The sequence below is a fragment of the Vicugna pacos genome, chromosome 6 (assembly GCF_048564905.1).
Source record: "Vicugna pacos chromosome 6, VicPac4, whole genome shotgun sequence".
In the NCBI taxonomy this organism is placed as follows: Eukaryota; Metazoa; Chordata; class Mammalia; order Artiodactyla; family Camelidae; genus Vicugna; species Vicugna pacos.
In genome coordinates, this window is record NC_132992.1 from 56,791,167 (window position 1) to 56,813,568 (window position 22,402).

The following is a 22,402-nucleotide window of genomic DNA, read 5'->3' on the forward strand; positions in this document are numbered from 1 at the left end:
TTTTCATGAAGATTGTATGATAAGAGGGAAAAAAGCTAAATACTAATAGTGTCAAAAGTGAATGTTGGGGGAAAAAGTAATGTGATGGCTAAGTTTTTTTCCTCCTATTAGGATCACGTGATTTAAAAAGAGAGGAATGTGTTATCCTCCTTCTAGTTACCATGGTTTTTAAATTGCATATTTGAATTGTAGTTGGCACAGTAATCAAGTATGTGATTTAAAAAACTAACTTGCTTTGATTTGTAAATCAGGTTAAATCTGAAATACCAATAGAAAGAGCAGAGGTTTTGTGTGTTTAATTTATAAGACTGATTGACTTTTTTTTCTTTTTTCACATTTAGGTTTTATAGAATCACATTAACAAAAGCACCATGGAGTTTTATGAGTCAACATATTTTATTGTCCTTATTCCTTCAGTAGTCATAACAGTAATTTTCCTCTTCTTCTGGCTTTTCATGAAAGAAACATTATATGATGAAGTTCTTGCAAAACAGAAAAGAGAACAAAAGCTTATTCCTACCAAAACAGATAAAAAGAAGGCAGAAAAGAAAAAGAATAAAAAGAAAGAAATCCAGAATGGGAACCTCCATGAATCAGATTCTGAGAGTGTACCCCGGGACTTCAAATTATCTGATGCCTTGTCTGTAGAAGATGAGCAAGTTGTACCTGTTCCACTGAATGTGGCTGAAACTTCAAGTAGTGTTAGAGAAAGAAAGAAGAAGGAAAAGAAGCACAAGCCTGTACTAGAAGAGCAGGTCACCAAAGAAAGTGATGTATCAAAGATTCCATGCAAAAAAGTAGAACCTGTCCCAGTTACTAAACAGCCCACCCCTCCCTCTGAAGCTGCTGCCTCAAAGAAGAAACCAGGGCAGAAAAAGTCTAAAAATGGAAGCGGTATTGTAATCTATTTAACTTTATTACATGATTATATTTTAATAACTTTAGAGTGTGAAGTTCAGGTATTTTTTTTTTAAGTGTACACGCAAATGTTAAGTACTGAATCTGAAATCAAGGTCATTATCCTTTTCAGTGTGCTTTCATTGATTGCTGTTAGAAATAATTAGTATTGATCATAAAACAGCATTTAAAACTAAATTTCATGTGACAAATATGGAAAAGACCTTTAATAATATATAACATCTAACTGTTATGCTAAAACCGCTAAGGACCTGTAAATATCAGTACGTAGAAACTTACATGTATTTCAACCAATACTTTCTAATCAGTGTGATAGGAATTAAAGATGAAAAAAATCAGATATTTTCACCCTTGATTGATTCATTTTGCGAACATTATACGTCTGTTTCATGCTAGATGTTACATTAGGTACTAGAACTATATGAAGACTGCATTTCTAAGGTAGTCGCATACTAACTGCAGACACAAATAGAAATACGTTATTATACTGTAAAAGGTTTAGTATAATGATTTAGGTATGTCTAAACCAGTGTAAGAGTTCTAAGGTGGGACACTTAGAGCATGTAATGCCTAAAATTATCTTAAAGGTTGAATAAATACTAGCTAGCTTTCCTTGGTGGCTGGAGTATTCCAAGGAGAGGAGTTAACAGGTACAATGGAATGGACATGAGAAATGGTGTGATGATGGGTGAAACTGCAAACAATTTGCTGTGTATGAAAGGGCTTGTGTTTACTATTAAATTGTTTTTGTATCTTAATTTGTGGGTTATTAAATTAGTTATTTTGGATTTTAAATATTTGCTTGCCAGCTATGATCAAGACTTGATACTATGGAAATGAGAGTAAGCACCCCACATTTTAGTTGGGGAGGAGGACTTATATGTTAAGAGATGTACAAAATACAGAAGTAGTACAGAAACCAAAACAGCTAGTACTTATGGGGACCAGGGATGAAAAGCTTTACAGAGGAGGCAGTGCCTGAGTTGGGTCTTCCAGAATGAATCACTTCATTGAGCAAATAGGGGGGGTCTCATTCCCTATTGGCAGAAGATCATGCTTAAAGACATAAAGGTACAAGAGTACAGTGTATCATTGAACCATGAAATGGGAGGTAGGGAGTGGTAGCTGAAAAGCTGAGCATGAAACGGCTAGGTGAACAGAACACAAAACAGTAGCCGAAAACAAAGCTGAAATCAGGATTTTTGTATACAGTGCTAAGGAGCTGGAATGTTACAGTTTAGCCATTGTGGAAGATTGTGTCAAGCAGGTTATTTTATATGGTCAGATTTATATTTTAGAGAAATATCTTTGGCAGAACTTGGGAGGACAAGTTTCATGTGTTTGATGTAGGCAGACTTGTTAAGAGGTTATTGTTTTCCAAAATTAAGTTGAAGGACTGAGCTATGGTAGTGACAGAAGAAACAGTAGATTAGAGAGATCTACAAAGCAAAAATGACATGACTAAACTTACTGGATAGGGTATGGCAGAGAAAGGAGAAAGTAGGATCAAAGATGATTTCCAAGTTCTAAGTTAGATCAGGGTTGGCAAACCATAACCTGTGAGCCAGATCTGGTCTGCTTCTTATTTTTTATGGCCCATAAGCCAAGATTGGTTGTTAAATTTAAGAAAGTTTGGGAAAAAAATCGAAAGGAGAGTAATATTTTGTTAAATGTGGAAATCATATGAAATTCAAACCTCCATGTCTTTAAGTTAGTTATTTTGAATGCAACCACACTCATGTTTTTACTATGTCTGTGCCTGGCTTTCACGCTGCAACAGCAGGTGGATAGTTGTGACAGAGTCTGAATGGCTTGCAAAAGCTTAAGTATTTACTGTTGAGTCCTTTACAGAAAGAGTTAGCCAACCTCTGATTGGTTGATGTTGGTAGCACTGAGATGGGGAATAACGGAAATAGAATGGATGTGTACGGAGAGGAGAATGCTTTCAGTTTGTGTTTCTGGTGCCTATGGGGGCCACTTATATAAGGGGCCGTTGAGGATGCAGTAGGAAATTTAAGTGCAGAGGCGTAAGGCTGGAATACAGATTTAGAAGCCTTAAACATGAAGGTAATGGTTGAAGTTGTGGGTGTGAATAAGATCATTTCAAGGAAGGTATTTAAAATGAAGACACAACCCTGAAGAATATCAGCATATGAGGTATTCAGTAAGAGCAGCTTACAAAGGAGACTTCAAAGGAATATTCTGAGAAATTATGGGAGCTGATAGGAGAGAATTTAAATATTATTTATTTTATTGTGGTAAAATAAATATAACATAAAAATGACCATTTTAACCATTTTTAAGTGTATAGTTCTGTGGCATTAAGTACAGTCACATTCTTGTGCAGTCATCATCACCAGCCATCGCAGGAACTTTATCAATCTTTCCCAGCTGAAATTCTGTACCCATTAAGCACTAATTCCCCATTCTTCCCTCCATCTCATTCTTGTCAACTACCTTTTAATTTCATATCATACTTTATATGATTTTATACAAGTGGAATCATACAATATTTGTTTTTTTGTGGCTAGCTTATTTCACTGAGCATAATGGAGAGGAGAGAATTTTTGAGGAGGTAGAGACCAGTAGTATGAAATGCTAAATAGAAATCAAATAATGATTAAAGGATATAATTGATAGAGTATGGCATTTGGGACACTAGGGACCTGAGTAAAATCTTTCATGGATATAATAGAGGAGATAAAAATCAGGTTGCAATTAGTTGAGAAATGATTTGTAGGAAAGGAAGTACAGACTATTCTTTTTGTCAGTATAAGAAGGAAATGGGTGTGGGAGGAGAGGGATTACAGTGGTGGGAGAGATTTTATTTTTTGAGATAAGAGATTTGGCCATGCCTTTAAACTGAGTAGGGAGGGGTAGGAGTGACTGAGAAATGGGATATTAAAGATGGAGCAAGTACTAGAAGTCTTGATGAAGTTAAAAAGTGGGTATGGTAGAGTAAGAAAGCTAGAATGATAAGTGAGAGAATTGTGTATCAGTTTAAAATTTTGGTGGTAAAGCATTCTGGGAAGTATTCATTAATAATCGAATCTTTTCTGGTGTGTTCATTGTTTGCTATGATGATTTTTTGTTTTTAATAAAGATGATCAGGATAAAAAGGTGGAACCTCTTGTGGCACCTTCAAAAAAGCAAGAATCATTACCCCTGCATCAAGAGACTAAACAAGAAGGTGGATCAGGAAAGAAGAAAGTTTCATCAAAGAAGCAAAAGACTGAAAATGGTGAAATGTGTAGATATGTATTTTTATTTATTTCTTTTGATACGTACTTTTATAAATACTAATTTTAGAGAAGTATATTAGGGCAAGGACCCTAGAGGCCTCACATGCTCTCTAATTCCCAGCTTAATGTGTACTGTAACAACTTAAATACGGATGCAAGTCCAGAGTTCTGTTGGCGTTGTGGCTTTGTAGTGCTTTGACAGATATGCAGGGTGTAAGTTTGTGATGAAGAACTTTATCTGAAATTTTAAAAGGACAAAGCATATATAAATATTCTCATTCTTAACTGAGTTTTGAAAATAATGTAAATAGTATACAAGCTCTATAGAAGAAAAACATTCCTGAAATATTTGTACTTTTTAGTATTTTTAGTATTTAGTATTGTACTTTTTAAAGATTATGCTTGAGAACATTAGCTAGGTCTGTCACTACCCTATGTTCCTAATTATTTACCAAGCAATTTGTATGTATGTGTATATATGTATATATATATATGGGAAGCATCCTATTAAATGTGATGGCACAATTTTTATTCATTCAGGATTGTCTAAGGAAGACTTAGCTATGAAATTTATGTAGATTAAACAGTGATATTTATAATATTGGGCTATGATATCAAGTAGTACTAGAAAATAGTAAAATTGGAAAGGGAAAAGATGAAATTCTTTGATTTGCATTAAAATTACAATATATCAAGCAACCAGGTACAGAAAAATATTACCCCAAAATATTTGATAATATTAAATATTTATTACAGATTTCATATAAAAGAACTACGCATGTCCTAAAGTTGCTGTTGTTGTTTCTTAAAGTAGGGATATAGTGAGACTTCCATATGGGTGTAGAAGTTTGTATCTTTTACCCAGAGATATCAGACTTAAATGTTCAAGTTCTTTGAGTTCTTATTAAAATTAGGAACAAAATAAGGAGGCTTCCTTCTTCCACTTTTAATGTTCTGGATGGAAGTTTCAGCCACTCTAATAAGATGTGTCGAGGAAATTAGAGGCATAACTATTAGAAATGAGAAGATATCTGCAAGGAACAGTGACTAATTTTTGTATCTAGCAGGTGAAAAAAACTCCATTAAGAATTATCAATTGGATAAGAACTCAGTGAAGTACCAACATACATAGAAAATAATATTTTTCCTTGAGCACTCATTATGAATGGATTCTTAGTTAAATCAGGAGAAACATGAGAACTAACTAAACTGTAAAGGATGTATAAGAAGGATTTTACAGATATTTGTTAGGGAGACAAGATGTGTAACACTCTTTGGATAACATAAATGATTTACTATAAAATATTGAACGGGTATTGCTTAATTAGAAGAGTGTTTTGACTTGTTAAATGATAAAATAAGAATTTAAAGCTAAATTGAGCTGGTCTTAGAGATTTGAAAATAAGTACATTTATCACTAAACCTAACTGTGCTTACATGTTATTTAATTACTCTGTTAGTGAAAAAACCCTGAATAATTTTGATTTGGTTGAACTTCAGTTGCAGTCTTGGTAGATGAACCCCTCATTCATGCAACAACTTACATTCCTTTGATGGATAATGCTGACGCAAATCCTGTGGTGGATAAGAGAGAGGTTGTTGATCTGATTAAACCTGACCAAGTAGAAGGAATTCAGAAAACAGGGAGTAAAAAACTGAAGATTGAAACTGATAAAGGTAATATACAGAATGTGACAGTCAGTTGTATTGAAAAAATACATTTTTCAGTTCTGATGGCGTTAGTGCATTTTCCTCATAGAACCAATGACTTGCAAAAGACTAATAGAATCTTTGTCATAAAAGATTTATTGATAGTTTTCTAATCCAGCCTTCTTAGTTTTGTAGAGCTGGATTTTGGACTTCGACTTGCCTAATAAGATCTTATAGTTGTTTTGCTGTCTGGTGATATTTTCCCTGTTGTTATTGTCTCTGAGAGGTTTCTATGCTAATTCACAACTGCCTTTTAGTATTATTATTTTTAATAGACTTTTTTAAAGAGCAGTTTAGGTTCACAGAAAAATTGAGTGGAAAGTACAAAGTTCCTATATACCCCTTGTTCCCGTACATGTACACAACTGCCTTTTAAAACTTGTAATATAGCTGAAGTATTAAAAGCTCTGGACTCCTTTGAGTCTAATGGATGGCAGTTGCTTTTAAGAAGAGGAAGCTGTTGTCTAATATAAGAGCCCTGGAGGAACTGAGGTGGGTGATTCAGGGGATGTGTGATGCGTGAATTTTTTTAAATGTGAGGATTACTTTTATCTATTTGATCTTTGTAAAATCAAATTTCCTTTTTATAATTGTCTTTGAGCTTATTTCTCATCTCTAAAATTTGGTTTATATGTCATGAATATTATGGTTAAATGAGAATATTTGTGAATATATTTAGTACAGATACTAGCATGTACTAGACATTTGAATGTTTTTTGTTTTTAAAGTAAGGTTATATTGGCACTTTAATATTCTGCAGTTTGAGCAAATTTTTAGTTACTATAATTATTCCATATTGTATTAAAGATGATAAACACTTTCTTTCTCTCTTGATTAGAGCATTTACTCTTGTTTGAACTGAAATGTTAATCTATTTTCTCTTGGTTATTGACTTTCTGGGTCAAGAATTCTTGCTGCTTACTTTTGTTGAAGTTATTACTTGTATCTTTTAAATGTTAATTCTTTTTTTTTTTTTAAAGAAAATGCTGAAGTGAAATTTAAAGATTTTCTTCTGTCCTTGAAGACTATGACATTTTCTGAAGATGAGGCCCTTTGTGTTATAGACTTGCTAAAGGAGAAGTCAGGTGTGATACAGGATGCTTTAAAGAAAGTAAGCATATTTTTAATTATGGACATATTTGGGGGCAGTGAGTAGAAGTTCATCAAGGAAGACTTCTGCTAGAGCAATAAATTATAAATTATTTTCACCCTTTATATCCCTAAGCACATAGTCACATTTAAAAGTTCTGGAATGCCTTCATAAGTTACTTTATGTATCCATACTAATCAGTACACTAATTTAGTTCAGTCAGGTGTCTGAGTCATTGAGGTTTTAACAAAAACAAATTCCTTATAATAAATAAGATGATTTATATGACTTTAAAGTCATTTGTCACTTGGCTAAGATGTACCTTGCTTTGCTCTGAATGGAAGTATTTAAGGCAAGGTCAGGTGATTTCTTGATAACATATGGAATGTTTTTGTGGCTGAAGACAGCACCATTCAAAGTGCCTGGGAATTTTTTTCTTGTGTGTTTGTATAATATTACCCTTCTAAAATAAATGATTTAGATGATAGAATCACTGCTGTGACTAACTAAAATTTGCAAAAAATGAAAAGAAATCTGTGGAAGTTAGTATTTAATTTCTCATAGGTCACACTCACTATATTATCTCACACACTATGTCATACTGGGAAAAGTGACAAGTTTTTAAGTGTTACTTACATAAGGTAAGATGACATGGTACCTGGTGTTCAGTGTTAGATAGTGGACTTAACTGTTCTTATTCTAAACATATACAAACACACACACACTCTCTCTCACACACTCCTAACACTTTTCTGCTTTAAAACTTTTAGTGCATTCCATTTTTTCTTAAAGACTACCCTAGTCCAAGCCATCACCTCTCATCTGATTACCTTCAATAGTCTCCTAACTGATATTTCCATGTTCCCTTGTAGCCTTCAGTTTTTTCTATACAACTGCAAGGTGTATGAGCTTATATTACTCACTGCTTCAAAAACCCCTTGGTGCTCTCTCTTTGCACTTAGAACATAATCCAGAGTTTTTAGAAGGCCAATGCCTATCTCTGTCTACAGCCTATCTCATGGAATTTTTCCCCATTCCCTTATTAGAGCGTACCAAACATTTTCTTTGGTCTGGACTGTCCTAAAACCCCCTAAGCCCTAATTTTTTCCCATGGCTAATTCCTTCTTTACATCTCCATTTAAGTATTATTTCCTCATATAAGGCTAATCTGAATTCCTAGTCTAAATTATTCTCTCTGCTATTCTTTATCATAACTATCTGGACTTTTTTTTTTGTCATAGCACTTGTTATAGCATTATAAGTCTGTTCATACTTCCAAGAATCTGTTGACAGTGTGTTTTATAAATCTGTGACATCTTACAATGTCATATGCTTGGACAGTCTCCTTGTGATACCAACAATGGCTCAGGGTAAACAAGGTGTTTGAGGGTCAGCAGAATAAGTGCAATAACTGTATGACTTTGAATACAAAGCAGATTATTCTGTTGCAAGGAACTTTCTCGAAGTTCTTGATTGAAGAATTTGTCTCTTAATTTACTTTAATTTAATTGGATTGGTGTATGTCTTAAAAGGGTTCTTAGTTATTTTGGGGGATTGAGAAAATCTCCTAGCAGGGAAAAGCCTCCAGCTAAAGTGACAGTGTTACTACCTAACTTTGAAATTACTGCTTTTTAAAATTAATTGCTTCAGTTGTTTTTCTTCTGACTAAAGATGGTGGTGGTAGCTTATGGGTGCAAGAGTAGTCATTTTATTGCTTGAGACAGCTTTGGCCTCTAGAGACTGGGTGGTAAATCACACTCACCTTGATAGCTGTATGAGGTGGCCATGGGGCAAGTTGGAGACTGTTAAACATAAGGTTTTGAAATAGAGTAATTATTTTGAAACTTCACATTTTTCCTTTTCCATGGAACCTTTTGCCTTTCAATTAAAATCTTGTTCTGGGTTTCTCATGGAGTGGTTCTATTCTTACCTGCAGGGACTCAGTGTCCTTGCAAGTCCCCTATATCTGGGAAATGTAGGCAAGTTTAATTTCTCCCTTTTTCTGTCATGGAAATTGAGTCTTGGTCAAACCTTTTAGTTGATTTCAAGATCCTGGATGTAAATGAATCCCCACACCTAATAAAGACCACCTCAGAGAGAGGGAAGGATAAGTGCAGGAGCACAAGCAGAGGCATGGGATAGAGATAGAGGAGTTAGAGGACTTGCTGACCAAGTAGAAGCGGTGGCTAAAGAAGAGTCCAGAATGAATGCTTGTTTTTGCTGTAAAGTAACTGAATAGATTGTGGTGACAGTAATATTTGTGAACACTTTGGAGAGGAAGAGAGAATAGAGGGTTGTGAAAATTTTAGAAAGTTGTTTTAACAACTTGGAGCATTTAAGTGGCTACAATCATCTCACAGTTGAATGTAAATTTCTCTGGAGTTGAAAAGAGATTGCAATGGGAGTAATTTAGGAAAGTAATCCACTATCACCAGTACATATGTGATGTATATTAGACCATTAGAGGATATGGGGAGTGGTAAGAAAGTTCAAGAATGAACCTTGAGAAGCACCAACATTTAAAGGCCAGGGAAAGCCACCACAAAGGGTTCAGAGAGGAGAAACACCAGGAAACAGTGGAATCAGAGTTGCCTAGGGAGGGTAGGGAGGTGAAGGGTCAGGAGAAAAGATAACAATGACATGGTTTAGAGCAATCAAGGAGAGAGAGTATAGATTGAAAAATTGGATTCGATATCCTTAGTGAAAGCAGTTTCATTGGAGTACTAACTAGACTGTAAATAAGTGATGAATGAATAGAAAAGGTGACAGTGAGTGTCCACTTTTAATAAGCTTAGATGGGAGGGGAAAAACAGTAAAAGCTAGAGAGGTTGCAGAGTTGGAGAGGAGATGTTACATTGTGTGTGTTTAAGCTACAAGACAGTTCTGTTTTGCATTTAGAGTACAGGTTAAGATCCTGGACTCTAGAGTCAGATTTTCTGGGTTCAAATCTGGACTCTCCTACTTTGAGCTTTGTGACTTTAGGTTAAACTACTGATCCTCAGTGCCTCAGTTTCTTCATCTCTAAAATGGGAATGATAATCAAGTTTTGAGGATTTAATGAGATAATACATAGTAGATGCTTAGAGATCCTAGCATTACAGTAATTGCTCAAAAATGTTGACAAAAATGTATGATTACAAGTAAGAAAATATTCAAAATGTATTTGATAATTTTAGTTGATTATTAATTTCTTAGTGTTGGCTTTTAAATATATTTGCCTCAATTATGTGATTTTAGGGGGAAGGGTATAGCTCAAGTGATAGAGTGCATGCTTGGCGTGCGTGAGGTCCTGGGTTCAATCCCCAGTACCTCCTCTAAAAATAAATAATAAACCAAACTACTACCTCAAAAAATTACGTGATTTTTTTTCCCCCAACTCTAGGTTATTAACCATTTTGGCCCCATGCTATGTGTAGAACAAGAGGAAGTCTCCCTGTTTAAAATTTTTCCTGCTTTCTCTCTTTTCTCTCTACTTTTGCTAATTATAGCATTTGTTTATCAGGTACTTGCAATACTTAATGTTTGTTTTGTGACTATAATTTTAATGTATCTTTTAGTCTTAATTCTACAGCTTAATGGTGAATTCAAAGCTTGAAACTAATTCTTTTGCCATAGCTTGTGTATTCATCTCTTGGTTGACTAAATTTTTTTTTCCTGGAATTTCTTTAAGAAAGTCTTATGGTAACTGTATTTCCCAAATTCTGGCAAGTTAAAATGCTTCTGTGTTGTCTTTATACTTGAATAATAATTTGGTGGGGTGTAATGTTTCTGGGTTTCACTTTCTTTCCTTGAGAATTTGTCATGCTTGCTTTACCATTGTCTACATTTATATCACTGGATAGAAGTCTGAGACCAGACTGAATTTTGCATTCTTTTCATGTATTTTTGTCCAAGTATGCTCTCACACTAAAAGCATCCTTAGCATGATCAACCAAGTTTTTATTATTTTATTGAGCTTTTCCAGTGGCCACCCTACTGTACAAACCTCAAGGGATTCAGCTTCTTTGAAGTTATAGTAATTTTACTATCATGTGGCCTTGCATTGATTCCTATAATATTCCGTTGGATAAAGCAACTCATGGTGATATTTTTGTCACAATTTTTGTCTGTTCTTGACAGTCTTATTCTGGTAATCTCTTACTTTTTCTCTTGGCATTTGGTTTTTCTTACTGTTTTCCTTCCTTTTTTCTTACATTTTGCATAAACCGTGTTTTCTTTCTTTTTGACTAATACTCCTGTTCCAATGAGGGATGTTCCTCTTGGATCATATCTGTGGCTGGAGGTTGATAATGAACGGCCAAGGCCATCTGTTCTCCTTGGGATGTGCGTGAAAATGAGTTCTTTTAGCCTTTCCTTCTTCTCAGATAAAAGGCTTCACTACAGAGAGTCTCACTTTAGAGAATCTCTCTTAATTCTGCCTCACTGACCAAGCTTCTCTCTCTGAGTGAAGTTTATATGTATGATTTCTCCTTTATTCCTACTTCTACTTCTTGAGACCTTCTACCAAGAAAATTCCAGTCTTCTACATTTGCACTGGTTGCTCATATCACGAGGGATTGTTGGTTTTACCTTTGAGTGTATGTCTGTTAACTTCAGAGAGAACTGTGTACCCGTGGCACCTCTGTAGTCTTAGGTGTATTCTGATAGAGTTGTTGAGCATCTGTTTGATCTCCACCACTTTTGGCAGTCTTTCCTTATATTGTGCTTTGACATTACAGATGATCATTTCATTTTGGTTCAGTTTGCATTTTGGTTTCATACTCCTCTTTTGCTCTTATAGGAAAAGGGAGAGATTACTATCTTGATTCTGGGTTTAAAAATGGAAGTTCTATAATTTTTTATAAAAATCTGTTTCTTGATTGATATATATCCTATTTTATGCATCAGAATATATAATGATACAATGGTTTTTCTGAATGATACTTAACTGACCAGTGTTTGGCAATCATTCCACTTTATATGTAATAGCAAATTCTGCATTGACCTAAGAACACTTATATCAGATAGTTCATTTTCATAAATTTCTTTAGCTGATGTTAACTGTTATTAATTCTGTATTGATTTCTCAATTGTAGTCAAGCAAAGGAGAGTTAACTGCACTTGTACATCAGCTTCAGGAAAAAGACAAGTTACTTACTGCTGTGAAGGAGGATGCTGCTGCTATGAAGGATCGGTGTAAGCAGTTAACCCAGGTAAAGGCATTCTTATATTTAAGGATTATACTTTCTGAATTGGTGCAATGAAGGATTTTAGAAATTGTCCATAATTCTTGATTTATTTGTGTAAAAAATTTATACTTGGTAAAAGTAATTTTCTTCTAGAATTTTGACAGTAGTGAAGAGTCTCACTCTTTCATATCATTATAGCCTACAGCTGAATTGTGTTTAAAATAACAGTACTTATAAGTATACTCATTTCAGAACAATGGAAACATTTAGACACTGGGAGTATGTTTTAATTGGGCCTGACCTAAAATTATTCTGTAGAAGCACAAAACTTGGTGTCATCTTGTTTAAATCCAATTTATAGGATAAATATGAAACTCTTACATAGGTAATTTATTTATAAGGGTTTTTGTGGTATTTATAATTTTTTATCAATGAATTTTACTCTGAGAGTAAATCTCATAAATTTTACTCTGAGAGACCTTTTAAAAACATGTAAAAATGCAAACTTCCAGTTATAAAATTGTTAAGTCCCGGGGATGTACTGTACAACATCGAGACTATAATTATTAATACCGTACTGTATATTTGAAAGTTGCTAAGGGTAGATCTTTATAAAAAGTTCTCATCACAAGAAAAAATATTTCTAATTATGTATGATGATGTTAACTAGACTTATTGTGGTGGTGATTTCACAGTATATACAAATATTGAGTCATTGGGTTATATACCTGAAACTAATATAATATTCTATGTTAATTACATAAAAAATTGTATAGACTGAGAACATAATTGAAATTCCATAGTGGCCTCATTCCTCCTGAAGTGCTTGTTTATCCTTTTAGGAGTTAATAGTAAGTGAGGTTTATTTCTGTTATCATTCACATAGCTACTTGATGACATTATGAGAGTGGCCTCATTTGAATACAAAATCTTTTCTGTGAATTAGAGGTAAATAAAAAAAGTCAACAGAAAACTTGGTCAGATTAAGATTAATCAGAGTTGTTGCTAAAATAGACATGTTTCTTTATGATTAGAAACTTTGGTTTTATGTGACTATAGTTTTCTGATTATTGTAAAAATTAAAAAGGGAAACTACTTTGTGTAATTCATCGCATTGTATACTTAATATATGTGTACTTTTTCCTAAGTGTATTATGTACAGCAGTAGAACAATTTGCAAATGTAAATGAACTAACACTTATGGGCAACCGTCAGTTAAATAAAAATCTTAAATTTTATCAAACAATTTCTTAGAGCAAGGGGAATGGACTGATCATACCTGCAGATAACTTTAAAGTTACTTGGCTTTCTTGTGCTTTGATAATTAGTATTTGTTCTAAGAGTTCACTATACTTGGAACACAAAACAAAATCACCCTTTTAAGGTTTGATTTGGGAAGATACTAAAACTTTCTGAGTTTTACTTTCCAAGCTTTCATTCTGCTGTAAATATTATCTCATCTCTTTCCCCTGGAAAGAGACTTTCTGTCTCTCTCTCTTTTTGAAATTAGTTTTTAAATTTATTTTTTTAATGGAGGTACTAGGAATTAAACTCAGGACCTTGTGCATGCTAAGCATGTGCTCTACCTCTGAGCTATACCCATACCCCTCTCTTTTCTTTTGGCCTTTTCTGTACCCTAAAAGAGAACTAGTACTTGCAGATGATGGAGAATTAACTGTTTTGTTTTAAAAATGTTCCTTCTTGGAGTCAAGTTAGAATGTAGGATTTATTCCAGGTTCAGCTCTTGAACTCTTAGACCAGAAAGTGCATTTGAAATACAAGTAAACAGGGCAGCAGAGTGTTTATGAAGAGAATTGGTGTAAAGAGCAGGTAAGATGCAGAAGACAGTTTTTAAAAAATCCTTGGACCTTGCCTTTTAAGCAAGTACCTGTTTCAGAGTTCATGATTACTTTACTGGCATCATTTTTGCTAACGTTAAAAAAGTTTTCTTCTTAATGTAATCTTGTTCTTTTTTAATAACAAATTTTTTTGTGATTTTTTTTTTTCTGGCTTACTCTTCTAGGAAATGATGGCAGAGAAAGAAAGGAGCAATGTGGTTATAGCAAGAATGAAAGATCGAATTGGAACATTAGAAAAGGAACATAATGTGTTTCAAAACAAAATGCATGTCAGTTATCAAGAGACTCAACAGATGCAGATGAAGGTACATTTTCATTCTTTGAAAACAAAATTAAATGTTTGTATTCATTTAATTAGCAAACTTTTAAGTGCCTAATATATGGAAGGCCTTGTGCTGGGCATAGGATAAATGGCTAATTAAACTGGCTCTTTGTTATTCAGTAAGCAACTTTTCTAGGTGGGGAGGCTGGAAGCTGACAAGTAAATACTCCATTAAGTAGAGGTACACATTGAGTGCTTTGGAACAATGGAGATGAAAGTTGGGAAGAGGACTGATAAGGAAGACTTGTTAGAAATGATATGTAAGCTGTGTTGAATCTTTTGAAACAGTTAGGCATTGTCAGGAAAGAGGGTGAAGGAATGGGCACTGGATACAAGGCATTACTTGGTCTAATAGTTCCTTCTCATCCCAAGAGATGATGGTTCAGTGGGTATTTCTTGGGGCCCAGGATTGAGCTTTTTAATGAGTGTACTTCAAGTGCTTTTGATACAGATTGTCTAGTGATAACAGTTGGTGAGAATACAGTAAGAGTTGTGGTATTTGAGAATGAGGGCTGGAATTAAGAGACCTAGATAAATAAATTAGAGGTCTTAGAGAGCTTATATACCCAAAGACTGGGGAGCCAGTGAAAGAGTGTAAGTAACCCGGCAGTGTGATTATTTTAGTATTTTAAATTACTACTCTGGCATAGCGTGGAGCATGGCAGCAGTGTGGAGAGTGGAACAAGGGCTAGTTGGAAGGCTTTTTGCAGGAACCAAGTTAGAGAGCAGGAACCTTGAGTCAGATGTTGATAATGAGGGGAAGCATTTGACTTATGAAAAGAGGTAATAGATCGAGCTTAGTGATGCAGTGGTGGAGAGAAGAAAAGTGATAATGAGGGATAAATCCTAAGGTTTTGGCCTAAGTGACCTTATTTTGTCTCTTGTTCTTTTTTTCACCTGTCTTCTTTCAACATTTTAGAAGGTTCAGTTTTACTGTCTGTTTTTACAGTGTTAATCCTTTTTCATGATTTCAGTTAGTTCTGTACCAGTGATTATTATTGTAGTTTTTTCTTTCTTTCTTCCCTCCCCTCTTCATTCTCCCTTCCATAGAAATATCATCTTTATTACTGATAAAAGAACTATTGAGGAACATGGTTGGAGTCTGCTTGTCAAGTGGGCTTATAATACTCCTCCTAATTGAACTTTCTGGACGAGTGATTTTTTTTTAAAATTTTTTCCGTTGCTGACTGATGCTTCAGTTTGGAAATGCTTGTCATCACCTCAAATTTAACGTTTGTCTAAAATCAGACTCTTGCTTTTGATCAGGTTGTTTTTATTTTCTAATATTTCAAGCCGTATTATCCTTACACTTGAATCCTTTGACTTCTCTTTCCCTTGCCCAATCTACGATTTGTTTTAAAATCTTAAAGATACTTTATTTCTCGTTACTCTTGCATTCAGTTCTTAGATATAACCGTAGTTTATTATTTCTTACTAGCATAATTGTAGTACCTTCTTGATAGATGTTTTATTTCCATTCTATTATGTAATTAGTACCAGATTTTTATTTGTAAAATATTACTTTGATCACATTGTTGGTCTGCTGAGAAATTTTAAATTATTCTTCACTGCTATCAAAAGTCCCAATATTTTCCGTGAAAATAACACTAATAGCAAAAAAAGAAATGAATGAATCTCTTGTCAGGTTCTTACTTTATTCACTGCTTCGATGCTTTCATTTGGCTTAATTCTTCATCTTCCCAACTCCCAGCCATTTGAAATATTCTTTCTCATTAATCAGATTATTGAAGAACTAATTTTTCTGGCCTCATGTGATCCTTTTTTCTTTTTAATTCTGACTTACTACTCATTTGAAAATTAGTCAAGTACTTGTAGCAACATCTTTTATTGAAACTTAAGGGTGCTTAAGTGATCCTTTTTCTTTATTTTTTTTAAATTTGATTTCTTATAGAGGCCAGGATATAGATTCCATATGGCAAGCTCTCTGAAAAGTAGAAACATATACTTTATTTTCTTTTAACTGAATAGGTTTACTAAAAATTATTAAGATTATTTTACATACTAAAATGAGACATATCCTTGTCGGTATATAAAATTCAGTGTTCTTTATCTTTTGATTTTGTAATTCTGAAATAAAAAATTAGAGTCCAGATATTTTCAGCAAGTAGATTTTTGTGAATTTGCCATTTATTAGGCTTAGGCTCAATTTGTAACTTAATAGAAATTTTTTGAATATATTTTCAGTTCTTCAACTTTTGATTAAAATTTGAAATTAAAATCTTTTATTAAAAATATTGCCAACAAAATTGACATTCTAGGATCAATACAGGCTTAATTCTATATGAGTATTGGGTAGGAAAGATTTCTAAAACATGTTTTAGTTCTAAAATAATATCTCTATGTATGTATTTTGCATATGGTAGCAGGTAACATGTACTTGCATTTTTGAATACAGTGGCAGCTTACATGTGTTTTGTGTTCATCATTATCAAAATGTAATTTATTCTTTAAATTTATTTTTATTTATTTGAGAAAGATGGTCCAGAATTCATTCTATTGATGCTTTTTACATTCTCATCATAATAAATTTTCTTTGAAGTTGGCTTTGACAGTTATTTTTTTATGAATCTTACGTATGTAAAATAATTTTAGTTCCAGCAAGTTCGTGAGCAGATGGAGGCAGAGATAGCTCACTTGAAGCAGGAAAATGGCATACTGAGAGATGCTGTCAGCAACACTACAAATCAACTAGAAAGCAAGTATGTTACTAAATGCTGTATTTTTAATTGAACAGCAGAGTATTTTCATTGAATAGCAGAGTATTTTCTCCAGTCACCAAAATGATGTTTGAAAGTAATTGGTTAGATTTTTGTTTCTTACACTTGTTTCTAAAATACATTAATTTTCAAAAACTATCCTCTTGCTGTGTAAAGAACCTCTTCAGCTAAAGTATATGATAAATACTAGTGCCACCAGTGAAACAATCTACAAATCTATGATTTACAAGTTTTAAGCTATCTATTCCCTTTAACAGTAGTTCTCACACTTCATTATTCTGAAGAACATCTGGCATGTTAGCTTAAAAGGCATATTTTTGAGTCCTACTCCTAAAAGATTATGACTTAGTTGTTCTGAGGTAGCGTCCTAGGATCTGCATGTTAAGGTGCATTCCTCGTGATAGTGATTTAGTTGGTTCTGGGACATACTTTGAGAAACCAGTATCCTGGAGAAGACTAGTAGCATGCTTATACAGAATAAACACTTCGAGTGGTTGATTTTAATGGATTTTTCAGAACAGCAGTTTGAGGGTGACACTGTTGATTCATGCTCATGAGTGTGTGGTCATCCATTTTTCTTGATTATTTTGCAGTGATTTTAGTGTTTGTGTTATTGTCATCAGAATGATTCAGAGGTTATACTCCACCAGATTTCATTATTGATAGTCACTTATAGCGTTCTTTTTCAGTTGGCTCTAAGTGGAATTACTCAATTAGCAAACTAATATAAAGTTGTTTACTCTTTATATGTGTTTGTAATAATGGAAGGTTCCTAATCCAATTACTGTCTTCAGGCAGTCTGCTGAACTAAATAAACTTCGCCAGGATTATGCTAGGTTGGTGAATGAACTGACTGAGAAAACAGGAAAGCTACAGCAAGAGGAAGCCCAAAAGAAGAATGCTGAGCAAGCAGTTGCTCAGTTGAAGGTGATATATTCTTACCTTTATTTATTATTTTATAAATAATGAAGATATTCAATTTGATGACCTAAATGTATACATAAGTTTGAGAAATGTAGTTTGAGGTTTAATGGGACTTGTCTAAGTGCTCTGCCTATATGTGAAGCATGTACACTAATAGAAGAATTGGATATAGGTTTGAGTTTGAAGTTGAACACAGTTTGAAGATATGAAAATTGAAATTAGCTGATTGACAGATATAAAAGTAGAATTTCATGTTTTATATGGAAGTTAGGGCCTACATGTGAAGGCAAAAATCAAGTTTTTGATATATAGTTAAAATTACCTTCAATGTCACTTACCATCCATAGCTTGGATTTCTCAGTAAATTTAGTAGAGCCTAATCTTATTCCAGCATTGGAATAGATGATTTTCCTTTGAGCACAAGGCCAAGTAATGCTCCAGTTGCTTTTACTTAGCCATGGTAGAACCAAAAATCACACTGTTTCTTTAGATGCCAGAATGTGACTTGGTGCAATGAGATGCTCATACTGAGCAGACATGCGTGGAGTTACTTAGGCTATCTGAGATGAACGTGGACTCATTTCTCTTGCACTTTTTAATGTATGCACATTGAGTAGAATGATGACTAGAATTGTCTGTTCTTCGTTTTACTAGGGAGAGAATTTATTGAACATATAGTTCAATTTCTATGAGTTAAATGTATCAGATAGAGTCTTACCCAATCGATATACCTTAATACCAGTTCCAGAGTAGTAGGGATTATAAGGGTTTTGAGAATAATTGAAGGTGGAAAGTAGTGTAATTTTTGTTTTCTTGAAGTTTTCATTGGTCCCTGTGAGAGAGTGATACAGTGTCTTTTTAAATATTTGTCTTGCTGGTGTGTTTACTGGTGGCATTTATAAATATGGAAGTTTGTTCTCTATGCATATGAAGAAGTAGATAAATGACATTAAAGATTATAGTCATAATTCAAGTGTTGTGCTATATCTCAAATTGTGAATTTTAAGTACCTACTGTAATTCAGCAATAAAGATACCATCTTGTCTTTTGAAAGCTTGGCAGTTGAAGGAAGATTAATGGAAAACATATTATAGCTAAGTGGGTTGATATATGTATATTAATAGCTGTATTGATCCGCCAGCACAAATACTGAGTTTATGAAATAATCTGTAATCTGTAAATCCTGTATATTGGAGAGTAAAATGGCTGTGGCTGATAATATCTGCATATTATCAGGCTGGACACATAAGCTTATCTTGTTAAAATGTAGGAGACTAGTGACTACATTTAATGACCCAACAGTAAAGATGGAGGATTTTTTTTTACAATTGAAATTCTGTTTTTGTGCTGACTTATCCTTTCTCCAGGTTCAACTACAGGAAGCTGAGAGAAGGTGGGAAGAAGTCCAGAGCTATATCAGGAAGAGAACAGCGGAGCATGAGGCAACACAGAAAGGTAAGGGGAAGGAGGTATTCGTGTAAATTTAGTATGTAATTCTGGGATAATTTCCTCCTCTCTCCATATGTGAAGAAAGTGTAAATTGGCATTTTGGTTGTAGCTCAATAAAAATAGCTTTTATATTTTCAGAGTACTTTTATTTCTTTTAACATTTCTTAGAGTCTTAAAAATAAGCTCTCTACTAGTTTTGTCTGAGGCATGAAGTTGCAGATAAAATTATAGTCCACAAATAGGGAAAATGAGAAACCTATGTCTATTTCCTTCCTGTAGTTATTCCCTCTGGTTCCTTGATCAGTTATTTTTTTATTTTTTTGTTTCTGAGAAAGACTCACTTCCTATACTGTGAAAAGAAAAAGATTGAGAGCATTACCACTCCAAGTAGTTGACTTAAAACTACCAACTTAAAATGCTGGCTTTCATTACTTATTCTTAATTTGATGAATTTATCTAGGAGATAATGGAGATTGTATTGGTGAGTGTTATTTCTGTCTCCACTATTCCCTGTCCTCCCATGAAAGTGGCAGTGAGCTAGTAAAATATAGTTCCGAGCAAAAGGATAGATGATACAGAGTTTTGGCTCTTTAGGCCTTCAGTTCCTTCTGATTTTTTTTCACCCTCTACGTATTTCCCTTTGGTTCAATATTTAAATATATCTAAGCTATTTGAAGGCCTTTTTCTTTATATAGAAAGTTTTTTTTTAATGTTAAGATCCATTAGCTTATTTTTAATTAATATTTTGTATTTCTTCAACAAAGCACACATGAATTTTGCCAAAATTGTAACTATAAACTATATGTAACTATCTATAAACTATATAACTATTAATAGTAAAACCTCACTTTGACCTAAAGCAGTTACTTTTGTTTTTAACGTTTTCTGTCATGTTTCTAAATAACATTACTTCTATTTATACTATCTCTTGATAGGCATCTGTTGATATTCTGTTACAGAAAATGAGGGCTTACACTCTCACACCATTCCTCCCACCTTCTTCTCATTCTCCTGATATGGTTTGCTTACTTTTTGATTATACCAATATTCAGTGTTTACATGATTATGACTGTGAAACTCAATGCTGAGCCAAGATGAATAAAACTGTAATTCTTTTCTTGAGCAACGTTTTTTAATTTCCTGAAGCTAATTATTGCTTTATGTTTTTAACTTGCTTGATCTTTGTTTTATTGTTTAAATTTTTAGCTAAGGCTAAAGTCCTTAACTCTCTCCTCTCCCAGCCTCACAACATACTAGATACTGGAGAGGCTATCAGATTTCCTGGGGATATCCCTCGGGAGTCCTCAGTCTTCCTGCTCTGCTACTTGTTGCTTTCTAGGTTGGTTGCATAGCTGACTTCCTGAGACTTTTTTTGGTCTCTCTACCCGATTTTCTGGATCCTGTGTCATCTGCCATCTTTCTTGCTTTTTCCCCTTATTTAATAGCGTATCTTTCAGTAGCTTCATAAGAATATGCCTTGAAGTGCATTTGTTGAGGCTTTGAGGATCTGAAAATGTTTTTATTCTTTCTGCCTTCATGTTTGATTGGTAGTTTGACTTCTTGGTTGGAAATAATTTTCCCCACAGAATTTTGAAAGTAGTAATTCAGTGTTTTAACTTTAACTATTATTGGTAAGAAATATGCTCCTCTAAGTTCTAATCTTGGATATTACCACTGTTTGTTGAATTTTCAGTTGTTCTCTTTTGAGTTGTGTTCCATTCTGTTATTAATGTCTTGTTATGAAAGTAACATCTTACTTTTCTTAAAACATAGTTTTAATATACACGCATACATAAACACATTTTCTCTTTTTCTCTATATTTTCCTCTCTAGCCTTCATGATAGTGTTGTGTTTATTTGTTCGTTTGTTTTTCCCTCCCCTGTTTTTGACTGAAGTTATGGGGCAGGGAGTTGTCTCTTATGATACCTGGTATCTCCATTTCCTAAGGTTATGCTTTTTCCTTCCTTGTCTCTGCCAAGTTAATGATCATAACTCTGTTCATTTTATCTTAATTTCTTGTGATTTGGAGTTACATTTATTTTCTTATTGCATCAAAGACAGTTTGTGTTTCTCATTTTCTTTATTGTTTTCGGGTTATTGCTAAGAAGAGAAGCAGACAGAAAAGTTTTACTTCATCTTACACCAGGACATTTGTCAGCCTTCAGCTGTTCTCTATTCTCTAGGTAGGAGAGTACAGAGAATTTATAGGAAATTCACTAAATAACTTACTAAAGTATCTGAGGAAATTAAGAATGCTTTCAAGAAATGATATAACAGTTTTAAACATCCATGTACCATTCAGTAAACACATTTAATGATTGAGTACTTTGTGCCAAGCCTTGGGCACAGCTCTAGGTGTAGAGAAAAGGTAATCTCTGATCTCAGAAAGCTCACACTCTGGGAGATGAGGTGAATTAGGACAGCATGACAGGTGCTGTGAAAAAGGTAACATAGGCTTCTTAGGGAGCCACATGCAGGAGGGATTCAAGGAGGGTGTTCTAGAGGAGATAATGCCTACACTAAAGGTGAGTAACAGTACCCAGGCAAAGGAAGAGACCTCTGTAAAATGCAGTGTTTTGTTAGATTTACAGAGTAAATTTGTGGCCAAAGAAAATGAAGTACAGAGTCTGCATAGTAAGCTTACAGATACCTTGGTATCAAAACAACAGTTGGAGCAAAGACTAATGCAGTTAATGGAATCGGAGCAAAAAAGAGTGAACAAAGAAGAGTCTTTACAAATGCAAGTTCAGGTATCTAATTTTTCCTCTTTTAAAAAAAACAAAGATGGACAGCAGTTGGATGTGTCTTGTGTAGAAGAGAGAAGGTAATCTACCTTATCTTAATTCTGGAGTGGGGATGAGTAACTATAATTTAATTTTTGAGTAGTTGTCACATATTGTTTGTTTGTTTGCATGTGTGCTCAAAGATGTCCTCGCCCATAGTCTTATGCTTTTTGTATTAGATTAGGAATTGTACAACAT

The 22,402-nt window shown here is 33.9% G+C and overlaps 1 protein-coding gene across 5 annotated transcripts in view; it reads left to right on the forward strand.

Annotated features, from left to right (window-relative positions):
• Positions 1-22,402, forward strand: part of KTN1 (kinectin 1) — a 98,364-nt gene that overhangs the window by 30,889 nt on the left and 45,073 nt on the right. For 4 of the 5 annotated variants that reach the window (XM_072963095.1, XM_072963096.1, XM_072963097.1 and 1 more), the window contains exons 2-11: positions 342-894; positions 4,022-4,159; positions 5,667-5,837; positions 6,851-6,981; positions 12,036-12,152; positions 14,152-14,292; positions 16,923-17,029; positions 17,842-17,974; positions 19,339-19,426; positions 22,005-22,171. In XM_072963095.1, coding sequence (XP_072819196.1) covers positions 372-894; positions 4,022-4,159; positions 5,667-5,837; positions 6,851-6,981; positions 12,036-12,152; positions 14,152-14,292; positions 16,923-17,029; positions 17,842-17,974; positions 19,339-19,426; positions 22,005-22,171 — 1,716 coding nt within the window. In that variant the 5' untranslated portion in view covers positions 342-371. Of the gene's footprint in view, positions 1-341; positions 895-4,021; positions 4,160-5,660; positions 5,838-6,850; positions 6,982-12,035; positions 12,153-14,151; positions 14,293-16,922; positions 17,030-17,841; positions 17,975-19,338; positions 19,427-22,004; positions 22,172-22,402 lie in introns of all 5 variants that reach the window. The other variant, XM_072963094.1, reaches the window with a different exon arrangement.